Below are 19711 nucleotides of genomic sequence, written 5' to 3'. Positions count from 1 at the left end.
CCCTGCAACCACCCTCCAAGACAAAAAATACACTCCCTGGACCACCAAAAGATCCTCCTCAAGGAAATCATCAATCTTCTTGCAAAGGACGCGATAGAACTCGTCCCGGGCGACCAGGTAAACAAGGGTATTTATTCAACTTACTTCCTTGTGTCAAGAAAAGATCTGACAATGCGCCCAGTCTTAGACTTACGCCCTGCAAACAAGTATGTCAAGCCCCAAAAATTTTGCATGACTAGACTCCAAGAGGTATTCCCCCTCCTAAAAAGAGGAGATTACATGGCAACATTGGACATGAAAGATGCCTATTTTCATATTTCCATGTTCCCAGCGCACAGAAGATTCTTGCGCTTCAAGGTGGACTGTCAGCACTACCAGTTCAAGGTGCTGCCCTTCAGTATAGCCTCGGCTCCAATGGTATTCACCAAGGTACTGGCGGTGGTGGCGGCACACCTACGCAGGGAGGCAATCCCAGTGTACCCTTACCTGGACGACTAGCTCATCACGGGGGAGACCCAGTAATTGCAGATCCAACATCCAAAGAAAGATCGACCTCTTCTTCGAATTGGGTTTCTCAATCAACAAGAAAAAATCAGGCCTGGTGCCAAGCACCTCCAAACAGTTTCTAGGAGCTATCTTAAACACTCAAGAGGGGTTGGCCTTTCATCAGAGGAAAGAATTCGGAATATACTACTGCAAATTCCTCAATATCAGTCCGGTCGCCAGATAAGGGTGCGCAAAGCGATGTTTGCTAGGCATGATGGCGTCATGTATTTACCAGGTTCCCCAAGCGTGCCTGAGTATGCGACCCATGCAGGAATGGTTGGCGTAAGTGGTCTCAGGCAAGTGGTCAGTGGGACGATCTAGTGTTTGTTTCGCCAACACTGGTACAAAGTCTTCACTGGTGGACAAGAGAGAACCTGACAAAGGGGAAACCCTTTTATGATCCAGAGATGTAGGCCGTGGTCACTACGGACGCGTCCCTGTCAGGGTGGGGAGCATACCTCCATCACCACAGAGCTCAGGGTCCCTGGTCTCACACAGTGGCCAAGAATCACATTCATCTGCTAGAGCTTATGGCAGTCTTCAGAGCACTTCGAGCGTTCAAACCCAACCTGTCAGCGCAGATCCTGACGGACAGCACGACAGCAAAGTTTTACATAAACAAACTGAGGGGCACTCGTTCGCCAAATCTGTCCAGGCTTGCCTAGAAAATGTGGATATGGGCACTCAGACGGAACATTTACCTGTCATCTCAACATGTTCCAGGGGATCTCAATTCACTAGCGGACGCTTTGAGCAGAGACCTCCTCCTGGAAGAACACGAATGGTGGAGACCTCTTCTCACAGTGTGGTTTCCCCACTATAGACCTATTTGCCACAAGCGAAAACAGACAATGCCCAGGATTTGCATCCAGGTTCCCCCAGCCAGACTCCATGGGGAACGCTCTATGGATGAACTGGTCGGGGATGTTTGCCTAAGCTTTTCCACCAACCCCTCTGTTGAGGAAGGTGGTCAACAAGATGCACAGGGAATCGATGACGCTCATCCTAGTTGCTCCCATGTGAGCGAGACACACTCCTTCCAATATTGTCACCTACATACTCCACCTGCTGGACGCAGGGATGGTATTTAATTCACTCAAGGTACACCTGGCAGCGCTGTCAACCTACACCACCTCACATAACAAGGTGTTGTGGTGGAAAGTACCAGTGGTTAAAGCCTTTATGGAAGGGGTAAAGAGACTCAACCCTCCAATTTCGAACCCACCACCAGGATGGGACCTTAAAGTGGTGCTTGTTAAACTCATTTGAACCCATGCATAAAGCTAGTCTCAAACACCTGACCTATAAAACTGCCTTCTTAGTAGCCATTACATCCATAAGAAGGGTCAGCGAGATTCAGGCTCTGTCAGTGCTGGATCCTTTCTTTACTGTTCATAAGGATAAACGGGTTCTACGAACTCACCCTAGGTTCTCACCGAAGTTCATATAAAAATGCCATGTTAACCAGTCCATTGAGCTACCGGCCTTCTTCCAAGAACCCAAGAGCTCTGCTGAGGTGAAACTACACACACTAAATGTGTGAAGAGCGGCCCTCTACTACGTAGACAAGACCAGACCGCTAAGGAAGACAGATCAACTGTTCATCTCCATCGCTACAGGCAGAGAAGGGGATGACGTCTCTAAAGGTGCCTTCTCAAAATGGATAGTCAAATGTATCCTGCTGTGTTACTCCCTTTCAGATAAAATGCTGCCTTTTACGCCAAGGGCCCACTCTACAAGAGGCACTGGGGCCACTCTGGCTTTCATTGCAAATGTACCCCTTGACACCATTTGCAAAGCAGCTACATGGAGCTCTATTCACACCTTTACTCAGCACTACTGCATTGACACTCATTCCAAGACAGATACTCAAGTGGGACAAGCGGTTCTAAGACATTTATTTGCTAATGACCCTTCTCCAGCATTGGATCTTTCATGGATTCACATGCTTAGAATATTCCCCGTCGTCAGCCAGTCCGACGACGGGGAATATTCTAAGCATGCGAATCCATGAAAGATACCAATGCTGGAGAAATGGAGTTACAGGTAAGAAACTATTCCCTTCTCACATCCCACCTCCTTCTTCTAACACTGCTCGCTAATCTATGCACAGCATGTGATCTAAGCAGATTTCACAAGCCTCTGAAGGGATACTTTACTCACCGTAATCGTATCTCTGATGCTTGCATCTGCTTAGATTCACATGCGCCCTTCTTCCCCTCTGAGAGAAGGCGCATGGATGCTTGTAGTCTTATCTATCTTATCTGCTCTGATACTGTGTACTCCCGCTACTCCTCATGCTACCTCATGTCAGAAAAAATACAATCTGAGGGTCCTACACCCGTGAGGGATCATGGGTACAGTGGACGTCACACTAGGGATAGTATTACTGGCACGCCCTAGGTCGACGCCCATTTCTGAGTTTCGCAAAACAAACTGTAATACTCTGCTACTTCCACTAGATGTAGGCCTATGCACAGCATATGAATCAAAGCAGATACAAGCATCAGAAATCCGGTTACGGTGAGTAATGTATCCCATATATTGATGATCAGGATATTGTCTCAACCTACATCATTTTTTTAAATATATCCATATATCTCCAAAACTTGATATATCGGCCAGCCCTACTGTGAACAGTCTTTTGCTGAAGAATTGGAATAGATAAGTGAGTTAATCTGTCATAATGTCCTTCACTTGTGCAACTTTCATTGTTCTTGTCACATATTAAATTATTGTAGCTAAGCCTCCATCTGTGCACTTGCTACTGGCATTTCCAATCTTCACATCGGCCCAACATCTTTACAATGCCTGGGCAGGTTTTTGTTTGGTTGGCAGAGATCCATACTTGTTTTGCAATTAACAAAATTAATATAAGTTTTTCAGCTTTGATAAACGAGTAGACAAATTGAAAAATAAGGACACTTTATAGTTTGTTCATTTATGTCTTATTGCTATTTTTGTTTTTAAAGGTTTACAAAATATTGATAAGAAAAAGCCCAGAGGAGAGTTGGGTTGTATTCCGAAGATATACAGATTTCTCAAGACTCAATGACAAGGTAAGCAATAGGTTTGACTTGTGATGATAGATTTGAACCACATTCCTGAGGCAGGGCTCGAAATTAGGATTTGTTGGCCAGGAGCTGCTTTTTGTTCCTGGATATCGGGCATTACCCTTTAGGCAGGAGCTGTGTCTGGTGAACCAGGAGCTAGTGCACAGTGTGTGAGCTGCAAACTCTAACTTCTTGTCCATTATATATTATACAATTGTCTTAGGTGTGTCGTTTTTTCTGTTTTATACACATTCCCAAACCTACACAGTTAATGTTGCATAGCTATGTTTGTATGGAACCACTTGCCTAGAGAATCACAAGTAGCGACTGGTAGCACTTGGTTTCAAGCTAACCACCCCATCCCCAGCCCCTGGCTATAACCAGGAGCCAAATAGCTCCTAGATCCTGGCAATTTCGAACCCTGCTGAGGGGTTATTGCAGGAGTTTTCCTTGCTTTTATTAATGTGGATCTTATCATTCTCTGTTCCACTTTTGCAGTTTACCCTTTCTTTTCCCAGTTGTTGCAGCTCCTCTGTAATGAGTGGTGGGAAGGAGCTGGCTAACCATAGCAAACCAAAAGGCATAAGTGAGACTGGTATCACAATTTTCTGGGTACAATCTAGACACTGTCATAATACTGTGTTCGCCTCTGGCAGCAACACTGCCCTGGCGTTGATGCTGGCATCATAGTGGTCTGGGGGTGATGCAGATGCCAGCATGACAAACTGTTTCCCAGAAATATGGGCACTCCTCTGCTGATGACAAACAAGGCCAAATAAGCTCAGCTGTCGGATGGTACCCACTAACGAGTTTCTCTAATCACCTGTTCGCTATTTGTACCTAACTAGATGAGAAATCAATGTACACATTAGTTTGCTCCCACACACAAGGACAGTCCAGCCCCAAATGTTGTACAATTATCCGAGTACAAAAAGCAACCTCAGAGAAGTGTTTCTTCCCTGTTTGCTATCACCAGAGGAGCAATCACAATTTTGGCAAATGTTCAAGATCTTGAGAGGTTTTATCTGGAGTTATAAGGGCAATCGAGGCAGACGCCTTACTCTCTGTACCTGGAAAGATTGTTCCTCAGCTACTGTACACAGCAACAGGTTGCATCTTGGGTTGAGTAATTAAGCATTCTTAGAATTCTGAAGGTGCAGGGGGCTCTAGAAGCCAGTGATGGAAAAGGGAAGTAGATCCAGGATTAAGAGGCTACTCCAAGCGAGATCCTTCAACTTCACAAATTCATTACTGCCTCCATATATTCTAGTGGGCAATCCCTCACTAATTGGGGACGAGAAGCAAAGCACCTGTGTTGTCGAGTTGGGGCATTACAAACCATCCCGGATAGAGGAAATTAGACGGCACAGAAAACTCTTGCCAACGACTCAGCATAGCCAAAATTGAGTGTAGCCTGTGGTGCCCTGTGACCAACAGACCATGTCAATAAGCAGCTCGCTGAGGGTGTCATGCACACTGCTTTGGCGAAAGCGGATTAAGCACAGGCACCTAACCGCTTATGAAATGGATAAACCAGCTTGAACATTTCACAGTGTGTGAGAAAGCACTCCTAGACTCTGCCACAGCTTGTGGGATGTAAGAGACCAGTTTGAACTTCCCACCAGGTATGAAATACACATGAAGGAATACAAGGAGCTGCTTGATTTGTAAATTGAAACAACTAAAGCAACCCAAATACAAAGTGTCAATATGGTGATATTGTTGCATATGAATTATCAATCCATGTCTATGGATACATAAATAAAATGTCCTTTGAACAGCATATTGTATGTCCAAAGAAGCCAGACAGAAAGGTCAAAACATAGTGGTATCAGTGTATATTAATTATTACTGAACAATGTCAATAACGATGCCTCCTCCCAAACCATTCTTACCCACACCTGGGAAACCTATATCACCGTGGTTGGAATGGAAACAATATTGGTCGAGCTGTGCTGTTGAAGAAGAAAGCATAACGGACAATAATACAAAACTGCTATTGCACACCTTAGCTCGGGAATTGCAATCGAATTTTAGATAAATTCCCCAACTTCCAGCTGAACGAGGAGGGGGGGCAACATGAATATTTATAAAGTGACTTAAACTACTATATACCGAAACGAACATTGCTATCAATATGCACTTTTAATATGAGAAGACAAGTACCAAATGGAAGCGTACAACAATAGGGTTCTGCGTTACGCAGACTATCTATATCCTGCAAATGTGAAGTTTGCATGGGTGCTGACAATTTGATCAGGGATCAAATTCTAATCCACAAGAATAACCCTACTGCACAAGAGACTCTAGATTTGTGGAACCCTATGCTGGAAGAGTCAATAGCTATTGCCAAGAAAGTGGAACATGCACAGTTATGTTCGAAAGCCATCAGAGAAGAAAAACTCACAACTGGTAGTTATGTTATTTGGTCTTGTACCGTGCACTGCTTTCACGTACGTGGTCTCTAGGCACCCTGGCGAATCTGAAGCGGGGGCTTTGTTAATGGGATTGAGAGGGAAAAATGCAAGAGCTTTGATGTGCTGCTGGTAGCTTCAGTTTGGAAAAAACGGTCACTGTGTGCTGGTTTGTGATACTTGGTGGTTGTTATGCTGTGCTGAGTGTGTTGTTTGTGGGGTTGGCTTGGTTTCATGTTTGGTGTGTGTGGTTTGGTGCCGTTTGTGACAGTCTTGTGTTTTGTTGCGGTAGAGGTATGTAGTTTGTATTTTAGGGTGAGTAAGCAGAATATTTTTTACTGGGTTCAAGTGCATTTGTAGCACTTTCTTCTAAATTCAATACATTGGCCCCTCTAATGTACCTCCAAGTTCCAAACATTGACCTTCCCCAAAACATCCAGGCTCAGCACAGTGGTCACTCTCAAATTACATCCAGATAAGATACATTGGCTGCCCTCTGATCAAATACATATTCTGTATACATTGGCTACCCTGCAACCCCTCCATGGGCGGTACATAAGCCGTGCATAAGATGATGATCGTGCTGTTAGGTATAGCCCAATGACATTTCCAGAGCACAGCGGAACCAGTGGTTCACAATTTAGTTTTTAGTGGCCCATTTTGTGTTTTTTTTTTTTTTCTTGTTTTGCAGTGGATGTATTTTGTCATTCAGACGTTTTCTTCAGCTTGGAGAGTTAGAGAGGTGTTTTAATAGCTTCCTGAACTTGAGGTGATCCTCTGATGTTTGTATTTGCTTTGGGGGCGAGTTCCAGAGTTTTACTGCTATGCAGGAGAATGTTGATCCTACAAACGTTTGTTTTGAGTACTGTTTCGATTCGAGGCGGGTATCGTTGCTGGTTTGTAGATGTGATCCTGTATGAAATGAGCTCCTTGGCTGTGGATCACTCTGTCTGTAATACAGAGTGTTTTGAAGGAGATTTGTTTTTCGATTGGCAGCCAGTGCAGCGTTCTCTGTGTTGGTGTGATGTGGTAAGGTATTCTGGCATTCCGAGGTAGATGCTGTTGGCGTAGTCTATTCTTGACATGAGGAGAAAGATGATGGCGAGTGTTCTGTTCCTGATGGATAAGGGAAGTATCTTCTTGATCGTGTGTAGGTGGAACAAGCATTTCTTAACTATCGCGTTGACTTGTGGTTCGAGCATTAGATCGTTGTCCATTGGATGGTTCTGACAAGCTTCCCAACTCAGCGGGCCACGGAAAGTGCTGGTAGTTCACTAGGTTGTTTGGTGTAATCATGATTTCGAGGGGATTGGGTCCTCCGACGTATTCCATATCTATGACATGTAATCACCACAACTGTGCTGCTTCGGAAACTTTTTTCGGCGTCCGCGTCCTGCGTCGATGTGCCGTCGTCGAGGACGACCTCCGATGTCCGACGTCATCCGATGTGATAAGTAGGACGCACGACGCCCGTAGCCTCTGTTCCGTTTTTTCCGCAAACGTGTTGCTTTGTGAATCTCGGTTAACGCCTCGACTCTTTGGAGTTCTCTTCTTCTCGGTTCTTCGAACCTGTTAGTTTTTGTGAAAAACCTTCGTGTGAAGATGTCTTCTACTTCGTCTTTGACCCCGCGTCCGGGCTTCAAGAAGTGCGGGGAGTGTGGGTCCAAGATGTCGGTGACGGACTCGCACGACGCCTGCCTCTGGTGCCTCGGGGAGGCCCACGACACGGATGACTGTATCGACTGCCAGTCGCTCACGTCAAAAGCCTTACGTGAACGTAAGAAGAAGTCGTCGGTAGGTCGGGTGTCCAAGCCCCGGAAGTCGAAGTCTGCGGGGCTTTCGACGGATGATTCGAGAGGAGACTCTCTGCGTCATCGTCGGAAGTCTCGTGGGTCTCCTTCTAGGAGTCGGTCTCGCCACTCCTCAGCCTCTTCGAGGCATTCTCGGAAGCGCCGACACCGGTCGTCTTCCAGGTCCTCTTCGGAGGACTCTGCCCGGCATGTTGCTTACCCCACCAGCCGTGCGACGCAGGACGAATGGGCTTCCTTTGGGAAGAAAATGCTGGCGATTCTCGAGTCGCAGGGTACTAAGCCATCCGCGCCCCCGAGTGGGGTCGGTCGTGAGAGGTCGAGAGACACCGCTCGCAAGAGTGGTCGGCACGAGTCACGGGAGAGGTCCCGTTCGGACAAGGGGACTCGTTCTCGACGTACCCGTTCCAGGTCCCGGTCCTCGACGCGTTCGAGACCGTGTGCACCTGAGATGTCTTCGAGGAGGACATCGACGTCTGAGGCGTCGAGGGCGTCGACAGGCTTTCTTGAGGCTCCGGCTCCGAGGAAGTCGTCGAAGCCGTCGACGCTCAGGTCGTCGAAGGACACGCTCGGAGCTCCGGCTTCGAGGACTGTCGACGCCGCTGATGCTGGCGGCGCTGCATCTGACGTCGACGCCGATTTCCTCGACGCCGATCCTCTCGGCGCCGATGCCTGTTCTCTCGACGCCGGCGCCAATTCCCTCGACGCCTTTCGTGTCGGAGGTACCCCGTGGCACGGGGGAACCCCCTAGGAAGGCTCTGGTTAAGAGCAAGCACTCTCGGGTGCCTTCTTTTCGCCACCTGGAATATATTTCAGAGGCGGATGAGGATTCTGATGGCCTGGTTCCTAGTCAGGTTCCAGATGAAATTGTCTCGGGCCATAGTCAGTTTGACGATTTGAGGCAGTCACTGCATGATGCCAGTAGACTGGACACCTCTACGGAGGTGGAGTTTTGTAGGCCTGAGCCTGGCTCTCATGCCGATTCCTCGTACCGGTGCCTTATGGCTAGGGTTTCTGAGTACTTGGGATGGTCTGCTCCCCCAGGGGAGTTTGTGCAGGATGATCTCACGGACACCCTTGATGTTGGTCCCCCAACTGACCCGGTACTGCCGTTCCATATGGCTTTACAGAGAAGGGTGGCGGCGGCTTGGACTGCTCCGGAGAGTCTCCCGGCGGTGGGCAGGTCCTTGTCGCGAAAATACCGTCCAGCCAGTAGCGACCCCTGCTACTTGACCAGGCACCCCACTCCGGAGAGTTTGGTGGTGCAGGTGGCCACGGCCCCGGCAAAGCAGGCGTCGTACCCTACCATCCCTCCTGATAGGGACGACAAACGTTTTGATGGCTGGGCGAAGAAAGTGTTTTCTTCTGGTGGTATGGCGCTTCAGGCGGCCAACTCCATTTGTGCCTTGTCTCGTTTCACACACACTCTGTGGAACTTTGTTGCGTTAGCGGCTGAACATATTCCCGAAGGGGACGAACGGGATGGTTTCCTTGCTATGGTCCAGGATGGTAAGGATGTCATGTGCGAGTCCGTTCAGTCGGGTTTGGACTTGGCTGAAAGCGTCAGCAGGTCCATGGCGACGAGCACCGTGATACGCAGGTTTGCGTGGTTGCAGAAGTCGGGGTTTGCTCCTGATGTGCAGTCCAGGCTCCTCAACATGCCCTTTGACGGTGAACACCTTTTTGGCAGCAAGGCTGACGAGAGCCTTGAGAGGTTGCCGACCTCAAAAGCTGCAGCGAAGTCGTTGGGCGCTGCAGTTCGCCAACCTCTGCCTTTTCGTCCTAGGGGACAGCAATGGAGGGGTGGTTCCTTTCGCCATTACTCGTCCTTCAGTAAAGCGAGAGGAGCTGGCAGTCAAAGAGGCCAACGCAGGGGTACCAGAGGTGGACGACTGGGTACCCGTGGTGCCAAGGCCGCTCGGGCAGCTGCCTCTTTGCCCTCAGGTAACGCCGCAGCCGCTACCGCTCAGTCATGAGGCCATGCCCCATGGTTCGCCGGTTGGGGGAAGGCTGGCGCAGCATCTTGTATAGTGGCGTGCCATTACTTCAGATGTGTGGGTTCTGGAGATCATAACCCACGGCTGTCTTCCCTTTCGGTACGGGCCTCGCGACAATCCACCGGGGAACCTCTCTTTGCAGAGTCCGGTCCGCTCCTTGCGCAGGAAATTCAAGCCCTGCTGGAGAAAGGCGCCATAGAACTGGTGCCTGTAGCGGAGAGGAACAAGGGATGGTATTCCCCTTATTTTTTGATTTCGAAGAAAGACGGAGGATGGAGACCCATCATGGACTTGCACGGTTTGAACAAACTCCTAAGGAAGGACAAGTTCAGGATGGTTACTCTCTCTCAAGTCCTCCAGGCCCTTTAGCTTCAGGACTGGTTGGTGTCTCTCGACCTCAAGGATGCTTACTTCCATGTGCTGATCCATCCCAAGCACAAGAAGTACCTGAGGTTCGCGGTTGGCGACTCGCACTTTCAGTTTCGGGTCCTGCCGTTCGGATTGACCTCCGCCCGAGGGTTTTCACCAAGCTCATGGTGGTGGTGGCAGCGCATCTCAGGCAAGGGGGGATTCACGTCTACCCCTACCTGGACGATTGGTTGATCAGGAGGAGCTCTCCCGAGCAGGTCCTGGATCATCTGTCCGTCACCTGCCACTCCCTTCACAGGCTGGGCTTCTCCCTCAATTTAAAGAAGTCCCATTTGACGCCAACACAGCGGCTCCAGTACATCGGAGCAGTGCTCGACACTTCACTGGAGCAGTGTTTTCCTCCCCAGGTGAGGGCTCTTCACATTCAGCAGATGGTGCACAAGTTTCAGCATGCCCAGACGCTCCCAGCGTTCGAGTTCTTGAGGTTGCTCGGCCTCATGGCATCCTGCATTCTTCTGGTGCTAGAGGCTCGCCTGCGGATGAGATCTTTACAGTGGGCACTCAAGATGCAATGGTCGCAGTCCTCCGGCAGGATGTCGGACCCGGTTCAGGTGCCGCCCTCGGTCGCACGGGACCTTCTGTGGTGGGCCGTCGAAGGCAACTTGATGAAGGGGGCTCCATTTTGGCTTCCCTGGCCGGAGGTGACGATCGTGACAGATGCATCCCTCACGGGATGGGGAGCTCATGCCAACGGGCTGACAGTCAGCGGTCGTTGGTCTCCGTCGGAGTCCAGACTCCATATCAATCTGTTGGAGCTGAGGGCCGTCAGGCAAGCCCTGAAGGCTTTTCTGCCGACTGTGCGAGGAAAGAGTGTCCTGATCCTGACGGACAACACAGTGGCCATGCACTACCTCAACAAAAAGGGGGGGGCAGGGTCACTTCCTCTGTGCAGGGAGGCGATGCAGCTCGAGTTCTGGGCCATCGAGCAGGAAGTTTCGATCTCGGCAGTTCATCTGGCTGGAGACGAAAACGTGACGGCGGACGCTCTGAGCAGGCAGAGTACGGTCTCTCACGAGTGGGAGTTGGCTCAGGAGATTCTCCTGGAGATCTTCGCCCTTTGGGGGACCCCTCAAGTGGATCTCTTCGCCTCCAGTGTCAACCGGAAGTGCGAAAGGTTTTGCTTGCGGGAATTTCCTCCAAAAGGAGCCTTAGGAGACGCGTTCGTGGCGGAGTGGTCATTCCCGCTGCTATACGCGTTTCCTCCAGTCCCCGTCATCCCGCAAGTGCTGCGCAGGTTACGGAAGTTCGGTTCCTGGATGATCCTCATTGCTCCGGCGTGGGCTCGGAGGACGTGGTACCCGGACCTTCTCGACTTGTCCATCTGGCCTCCACGTCGTCTTCCCTACCGAGACAATCTGCTCTCACGGGAGGGGGGTCAGGTTCTCCATCCAGAGGTCAGATCCCTCAACCTTCACGCTTGGCTTCTAAAAGGTTGAGGTATAAGGATTGGGACCTCCCTGAAGACGTGATGGAGGTGTTGCTTTCGGCCCGAAGGCCAGCAACAAAGTCTCTGTACCATTGGCGTAAGTTCTGCGATTGGTGCAGAGTTCAGAATGTGGATCCTTTTGCATGTGACATCCCCATGGTTCTGTCCTTTTTACTTTCTTTGGCCCACAGGGGCTTGCAAGTGGGTACCATTAAAGGTTACCTGGCGGCGCTGTCCATCTTTAAGCGCTTGTCTGAAGAGTGTTCTTACTTTAAAATCCCTTTAATTTCACAGTTTCTGAAAGGGCTCACTAATGTGTTCCCTCTGTCACCTTTCCTGGTGCCGGTTGGGATTTAAACCTTGTTCTTAAGTTTCTTATGGGTGCTCCGTTTGAGCCTTTACATTCTTGCCCTTTGAGGCTGTTAACTCTGAAAACTGTGTTTTTAGTTGCGGTTACTTCCGCTTGCAGAGTGAGTGAGTTACAGGCACTTTCAGTTAAGCCACCTTTCACTGTATTTCACAAGGACAGGGTTGTCCTTAGAGTTCGTCCTTCTTTTCTCCCGAAGGTAGTCACGGAATTTCATTTGACCCAGAAGATTGTGCTTATCCTCCTCCGATCCTGGTAAGAAAGAGGAGAGGCTCCATAGGCTTGATCCTAGGAGAGCTTTAAGCTTTTATGTTTCACGCATGTCCCGGGTCAGAGTGGACGATCAAGTCTTTATTGGTTACGCTGGAAAGCGTTTGGTGCAAGCTGTGACGAAACAGACTTTGTGTCGCTGGATTATTTTGGCCATCTCGGAGTGTTACCGCTTGGCGGGTAAGGACCCATCGGCTGGCTTGCGGGCCCATTCTACCAGGAGTATGGCTGCATCTACTGCCCTGCAGAGGGGTGTTCCTATTCGCAACATCTGTGATGCAGCCACCTGGGTTTCAGTACATACATTTGTACGTCACTATTCCCTCGATTCCATCCGAGGACAGGATCTGGCCTTTGGCGAGGTGGTCCTTTGCTCTGCTATTTGATTGGCAATTCTAAATTTTGATTCTAAATTCTTTCCCTCCTCCTTGCTCTGGTACTGCTTTGGGAGTCTGTGATAGATATGGAATACATCGGAGGACCCAATCCCCTCGAAGAACAAGTTACTTTCTTACCTGGTAACGTTCTTTCGATGGGATGGTCCGACGATGTATTCCATATCGCTCCCTCCCTGCCTTCCCCGCTGCAGAATTTCTTTTGCGATTGCAGCTTACGTTCCACAAGGCTTGGTGTCTGACTGGCAGTTGACTAATGTCACACGTTCTGGGGGAAAAAACAACAACTAAGGCTACGGGCGTCGTGCGTCCTACTTATCACATCGGATGACGTCGGACGTCGGAGGAGGTCCTCGATGACGGCTCATCGACGCAGGACGCAGACACCGAAAAAAGTTTCCGAAGCAGCACAGCTGTGGTGATTACATGTCATAGATATGGAATACGTCGTCGGACCATCCCATCGAAAGAACGTTACCAGGTAAGAAAGTAACTTCTTCCGTTTTGTCCGGGTTGAGTTTAAGGCTGTTGGTGCTCATCCACTGGTTTAGTTCATTGAGACAGTCGGTAAGTGTTGGGTTTTCTTCTCACTGGTGTCGATTTTGTAGATGATTTTGGTATTGTTTGCTTAGTTGTATCAGGTGAGGCCATGTTTTTTGATGAGGTTGATTAAGGGTGTCATGTAGATGTTAGAGTAAGTGACAGCGGTGAGCCCTGTGGTCCTCCACATGTTTTTCGCGGGTGACAATTTGAATGGCGCTAGCCACATTTCTGTCTTTCTGTCAGGAATTATTTTAGCCAAAGAAGGGCAGTGTTGCCGACCCATATGTCTTCTATTATTTTGATGAGTGTCATAGTTGACTGTGTCGAAGGCTGCAGAGAATAGTATTAGTGCTGAGTTTGAGTTGGAGTCTGCGTTGATCTTTAGGTCATCCTAGATAGATAGCCATGCAGTTTCTGTTCTCTCATGGGTCTGAAACCTACTTGTACCAGATCTAGCAGCTTGTTGTTTTCCAGGTATTCCATGATATCTTTGCGGACATGACTTTCTATAGTCATGTCCACAAAGATTTTGCGGGTATGGGATATTTGAAATTGTGTTGGCAACCTGTAGACTAGTAGAAACGTTCGATTGGTTTGGGGGTCCGAGGCTAGCTGTATGAGTGATTCTCAGTATGGGATTTTTAATGGTTGAGCTGTTCTTATTTTTAGATGGTCTTTGCACGTCACAGCCAGTCCGCCTTTTTTCCTTCTCTGTTGGCCTGTTTGAGTTTGAAGTTGTTGGGTAGGCAGCTGTGGACTATGACTTTGTGGTTTTGAGTTAGCCATATTTCGGTGAGGAATAGGATTTCTATCCCTCTGTCATATAGCAGATCATAATATTCTGTTGTATGCTTGGACATTGAACTGGCGTTGATTAAGTTGCAGTGTATCTTTTATTGTAGTCTGCTTGATCTTCGGCTGTGTCTTTTGGTGGTCATGATAAAGTTGGTCATTATTACCACTGAATTGCATGTATCGGGCTGTGGAATATGTTTCTTCATTGAGTAATTTGGTTAGGTTCCATATTGGGTTGATGTCTTCCTCGTCATCGTCTCCCTGTCGAGGTTGATGGTGCCTTTGGTCGTGCCATTTTTTGTGTGATGAATGGATGTGGTGGTGTTTCCTTTTGTTTTGTTTCTGTGCATTTCATGTCTTTCCCCTTGGTGTCTTTTTATCCTGCTAATGTTCTTAATGTTCTTGAGTGTCTGTAGCTGTCCTGGTAGGTTGACAGGTAGGGTGTTTGATAGAGCGGTTTTGGTCTTGTTCTCGCAAAAGGGCCTGTTTGTTGTCCGTGCAGGTGTGTTGTCCCAAGGTGTGCATCTGTTTCCTGGTGTAGTATTCTGGGATTGTTCCTTTTAGTTTGTTTTGGTTGATACTTGTGCATTGGCTTTTCTGGTGCATGGCATTTTAGGGGGAGGCAGGGGTACTGTTTTGAGAGTCTTTCTTCTGGGGGTGGGGCTTGTCACGGCTCAGGCTTTTATGGGTGCCAATCTATCCTGGAGGTAGGGTGTTTATGGGTTTGTGGGCTGCCCCTGAATTAATTTGGTTGCCCTAGAGGTAGGAGGAGATTTTTCCCTGCCTCAGACCAACCCTGCCTTTTCTGGATTTGCCCTGATGCTATGCGACCAATTTAAGAACTGCCGGTTGGAGGTTGGCTACATCAGGTATGCCTCTGTGATAGTGTCCCTGTGGTGTGCCGTGGTTCAATTTTCTTTTGAGGGTTCTTGTGTGGCCGTCACTTCTTGTGGGTCCTTAAAGTTTACGTAGTGCTCGTTGTGTTGGATTCTGTGTGGTGGGGCGTCCCTGTGGAGATTGGTGGTGGCCTGAGATAATATAAATCCTTGCATGGTCCTGTGACGACGTGTCTTACTGTGGGTTTCCTCTCAATTTGCAGATGTGTTGTATCAGGTTGACAGTTGCAAAAGCCTCCCTGTGATTCTCTAGGTTTATTCTTCCCTTGTTGGGCCTTATGGGTTTCTGTGTTGTATGGGATTCACAGTTGCAAAAGCCTCCCTGTGGTTTCTTAGGTTTGATCTGTCCTTATGTGGGGCCTTGCGATAGTATGACTGAACAAGAGAACTTCCAGCCCTTTAAGACGGGTCAACAATACATTTGGGAGGGATGGGGATGCAGCGGTTACCCAAACATCAATAAATGAAACAACTTGGAAAGTTGGCAAAAAGAGAACTGTTTTAATAGCAATTATCTCAAACAGGGAGTACAATGAACGTCTTTGGATGTATCATTGTAAGGTCTCTCCGAACTTCATGAAAAAAGCACACTTTTATACTAAAATCTTGTCATTGGTGACGTACAACCTGCGTATTATTAACGTCATCCTACGTGGCAAACTACTGAAGAGAGTTATGGGGTCTAAGGGAACATCAAAGTATACAATCCATTAACGTCTAATGGGCGTGAGAAAGGTGATCCTCAAAACAGGTCTCTATGAAGGTCACTAAATACACAACGTCCCATTGGCTACTTAACTATAGGACCCCCAATCATGCTATCCTCTATCATTGGTTAGCTTCTAACCTCCGTCAGCATCCTTCAACCCATGCTAGCCGCACACGGGCCCGACTGCCAGGTGCTGGTGAATTAGTCTTAAACATCTGCTTCCCACCAATTAGAACATCATCACCTCAGTGATCGGTTGTCAATTAGAGCCTTTGAACCTGTCCTAGGGAGTGTTCTTTTGCTCTGGAAGATACCAGGGAGTAGAGGCACGCTGTGCCCTCATGCGTAGGTGTGACCATCATGCTCATACAACTCCTTCTCCCCACGTGACGGGAGACCACGAAATTGAGCTTTCAGTGTATTAATAAGGACTATTTTCCAATGAGCCTCTGACGTCATCTTTGTTCTCTCCAAGCTTCTGAGCAGGAGGTTCATTCCTTCACAAGATTGTAACTAATTTCTGTTCTTCTTAGCCGAATACGACCGTGGCTTCTTGGCTCGTTTGTGCGATCCAGTCGCACTCAGGCAGAGCAGACTTGAGCGGCTGCCGTCTCTCGTGCCGCACTGAAACAACAAGGTGAGCCGTGGGTCGCCTGAAAGTGCACGCACACGTGTTACTCTGGTCTTCTTGATCAGTTCACGTGTGCGCGCCAGTCCGCGCTTCACCCTTCTTTCAATCTGCTGATGTATCATTCTCACGGCACCTAATTCCAGCTCGCATGCAGCATGAGAATCATCCGCACACGGATAAGCTTGAGACCCATAATTCACATCTTTCAAAACACAACATTGGGTGTTTGCTCCCTCAGCATGTAGTTAACTCCATTTCTAGTACCTGGTACCAGTAGCCCTGACTTCTTGAACACTATGATAGTTACTTATATGGGCCACTCACCTTGGGTTTGTTCACTACTACTTCATGCACCAGCCCCCAGCGGAGCGACCATAAATCTCATAAAGTTCCAACAAAAAAGTTTAGAATGTCCGATCCTGCCCCTACACCAATTTTTCTCTCCCCTTTCCCTTTTTCCAAATTTACTTCTATGCACTCACCGCCACCCGAACTCAAATGTGGCTGCGGTACCCGTGCACTACTTACCTTTTGATCTTGATGCCATGATTGTTACGATGGCTTACCGTCTCCAATGGCTGTCCTCCATGACTTCTCCCTTTTTACAGCCTTGAGATTACTTGTGAAACTTCTGCATTCACTGTGAAGTTTATTCACTCGACCCAGCACCTGGGTGCACAACTGGCCCTGGTGTCTGGCGACTTTCTCCCTATCCAATGCATGGGCGCACCAATGCGCTTGAGATAATGCGCACCGGCAAGTACGTTTCCCAACCTGTAGCCATGAGAACTCAGTATTACTTTATGCCCCATTAACTAGGGCATTCGTGGCTCACAACTCAATCATATTACACCAATGTTATCTTATACAGGGTCCCTGACTCGGAGCCCTGATGAAGGCGGCCTGTACATCCACCTTTGACCGCCGAAACGTGACGATTACAGGGAACAGTGATCTACCTGTACTACAGCCTGTTGGAACTCCTGCTACCAACTACCATTTAATCACGTTCACGTTGGCAATTGATCAGATATCTTGCATCGAAAGACCCTGCATAACTCATTGACTCTCTTATCAAAAAACTCTAGCCCCACTAATGAGGAACTAATGTACCAAAGAAGGGGGTTTCATGATGCAATGAATTTTTCACTAAATTGCACATGCATGTATATTTTGTTTTTGCCCTTTGTTATTGAACTCAGTTTGAAGCATTATTCGTTTTGAGCTGTTTGATTATGTTCCAAATAGATGAAACTTGTCTGTATTACCGGTTTATAACTTGTCGAAAAATCTGCTGATGTCTTTTACTCTTATTCTTAAAATACATTTCTTATCAACTTTTGGTTCAAATGTTGTACTGTTTTGTTGAACTGTTTAGAACCAACCTCCCGAGTGGGTGGTAAAGATTTATTGAGCTGGTGATTTATTTTGGGATTGCTAGAATTAAGCAACTCACTTCTATTCTAAATAGCCCGAGATATCAGGCCAAAGAATTGTTTTGTCCTGCTTTTCTTGAATCAGTGGTTATAGTTACAACAGCGAGGGTACTCTTCTAGTTTTTATATTCTTGACTCTTTCAACCTCGCCTTCCTGAAATTTGCCTGTAATTCATTTGCTTTCTAACTGCGCCATACGTGGAAAAGATGGCCTTTCTCCTTTTAGCTCAGCTCTGCTTATAGTTCATAATGGGACCATCCATTCTTTACTCATTCCTATGCATGAAGTATATCGGGGCTCCTGGTAGAGACCCTATTCTGCCCAGGAGGGCTAACTAGTTACACAAAAACATTTGAAAGGGTCAGGTTTACCTACACCTATGCCTAATAGTTCTGTATAGAGTCCAAGACACACCTCGTTTGGTTGATATAAAGTATATATATTTCAAGGTAAAGGCCCAAAAGGTCAATTCGCACACAAAAAACATTATCCATCCTGAAACGTTGCGAAATACATAGTGTTGTAAAACATACAATTTGAGGAAGAAATCGGACTCACCAATTCAAGACAGTTAAGAATTAAACATTCAGAAACCTACTGCTGTGTGAAGTCACAGCAGGGGTTACAACAGTTATTGCATGGATGAAGCAGACAAAATATAATTTGTAAATGGATAGTGTTGGCAATTTATCACTGCATTTAGGATTCAGAAATTGTCTATACAAATGCGTTTCGGCCCTCATTGACTGTGGTGCCAGTCATTCTTGAGCAGGCCTTCATCAGGACGAAAAAAGGAAGCCGGATGGACAGCTCTGTGTGTGCTGCCTATGGGATAAAACAAATGAGCAAGTGTCAGTACTCGGGCATCAAAGGATAGGTAAATTTAAAACAGCATAACCGATGACTATTATGCTTCTGAATAGTTAATGTTCTTACTGTGCTCGAGAAAATTAGTTCTGCACAGATTCAAGGAAGAAGCAGGACCCGTAATAAATTGGGTGGCCTCTTGATTTCTTGTTGAGTAACCTGTGTAATGAAGGCAGGTGTCGGAATTAAATCAATAAGAGAATCCCTTCTAGTATAGTTATCCGGAGAAAATCTAGTTGGCAGATATTAATGTGTCCTCTGTAAAGGATTCACTAGGTCAGATCTGCTGTTCAGTAGCGGACACATTAATATCGGGCATTCATTACCACCCTTCCAGGGAAAGTGTGTTCCACACAACTAAGCCAACTAGATTCTCTTTGGATAACTCTACTAGAAGGGATTCTTCTATTGATTTAATTCCGACACCTGCCTTCATTACACAATTTATCACAGGATCAGGTGCTCTTGTGGGTACCTTTTTTAAAAGTGGGAACAAGCGCACAAGGTTTCTGCTGCCTAGTAGTTGCCACGGTATTTTACCCTCTTTCTCTCTTACAGGAGGATGCATCAAAGTTTTCACCTCGTTCGTCTCGACATAATATGCTGTGCGTACTGCAAGTGACAATAATACCACTATGAATAAAACAGAGGTGTAAATGACACACATGTAGGAAAGACGACAACAGCTTTTCACATGTCGTGGATGTCTCTCATGGTCCTCCATGATAAAGTTGCTTCTGATGCTGCCCATTTTACTCTACTAAGGAAGGAAAACACCTTTACTGGTGCAACATCATGCAATACGACCCGGAATCTGCTGATTCAGCTAAAAAAAATGGCTCCTCAAACAGCTTCAGCTGGCTGGATTATTTCAATGACGTACACCAGTTCCCAGTGAACACCTCAAATCTGTCTAATATCAGACGACATGAAGATCTTTTTTCAGCATGAAACAAAGTTCCTTGATCAGCAGCCTATTGACTTTTCTCCCTCAGCAGTTTTCATTCAATACTCCTTGGTATCGCAGAATGCACATTCTCCTCGGTTATGTCTCTCAAGAATTGCAACAGTACTGTATTGTTTCTTGGGTCTCAAGAATGTTCTGACGTTGGTCCGTCTTCCAACAGC

The 19711-nt window shown here is 47.4% G+C and overlaps 1 protein-coding gene across 3 annotated transcripts in view; it reads left to right on the top strand.

Annotated features, from left to right (window-relative positions):
• Nucleotides 1-19711, top strand: part of SNX16 (sorting nexin 16) — a 711763-nt gene that overhangs the window by 306044 nt on the left and 386008 nt on the right. For all 3 annotated transcript variants that reach the window (XM_069621280.1, XM_069621278.1, XM_069621279.1), the window contains exon 3: nt 3519-3605. In XM_069621280.1, the coding sequence (XP_069477381.1) occupies nt 3519-3605 (87 nt within the window). The remainder of the gene's footprint in view (nt 1-3518; nt 3606-19711) is intronic.

The sequence above is a fragment of the Ambystoma mexicanum genome, chromosome 5q, assembly GCF_040938575.1.
Source record: "Ambystoma mexicanum isolate Mex_15411 chromosome 5q, UKY_AmexF1_1, whole genome shotgun sequence".
Taxonomy (NCBI): domain Eukaryota; kingdom Metazoa; phylum Chordata; class Amphibia; order Caudata; family Ambystomatidae; genus Ambystoma; species Ambystoma mexicanum.
The sequence above is the reverse complement of the archived record's forward strand: the minus strand, read 5'-3'. Positions and strand labels throughout refer to the sequence as shown.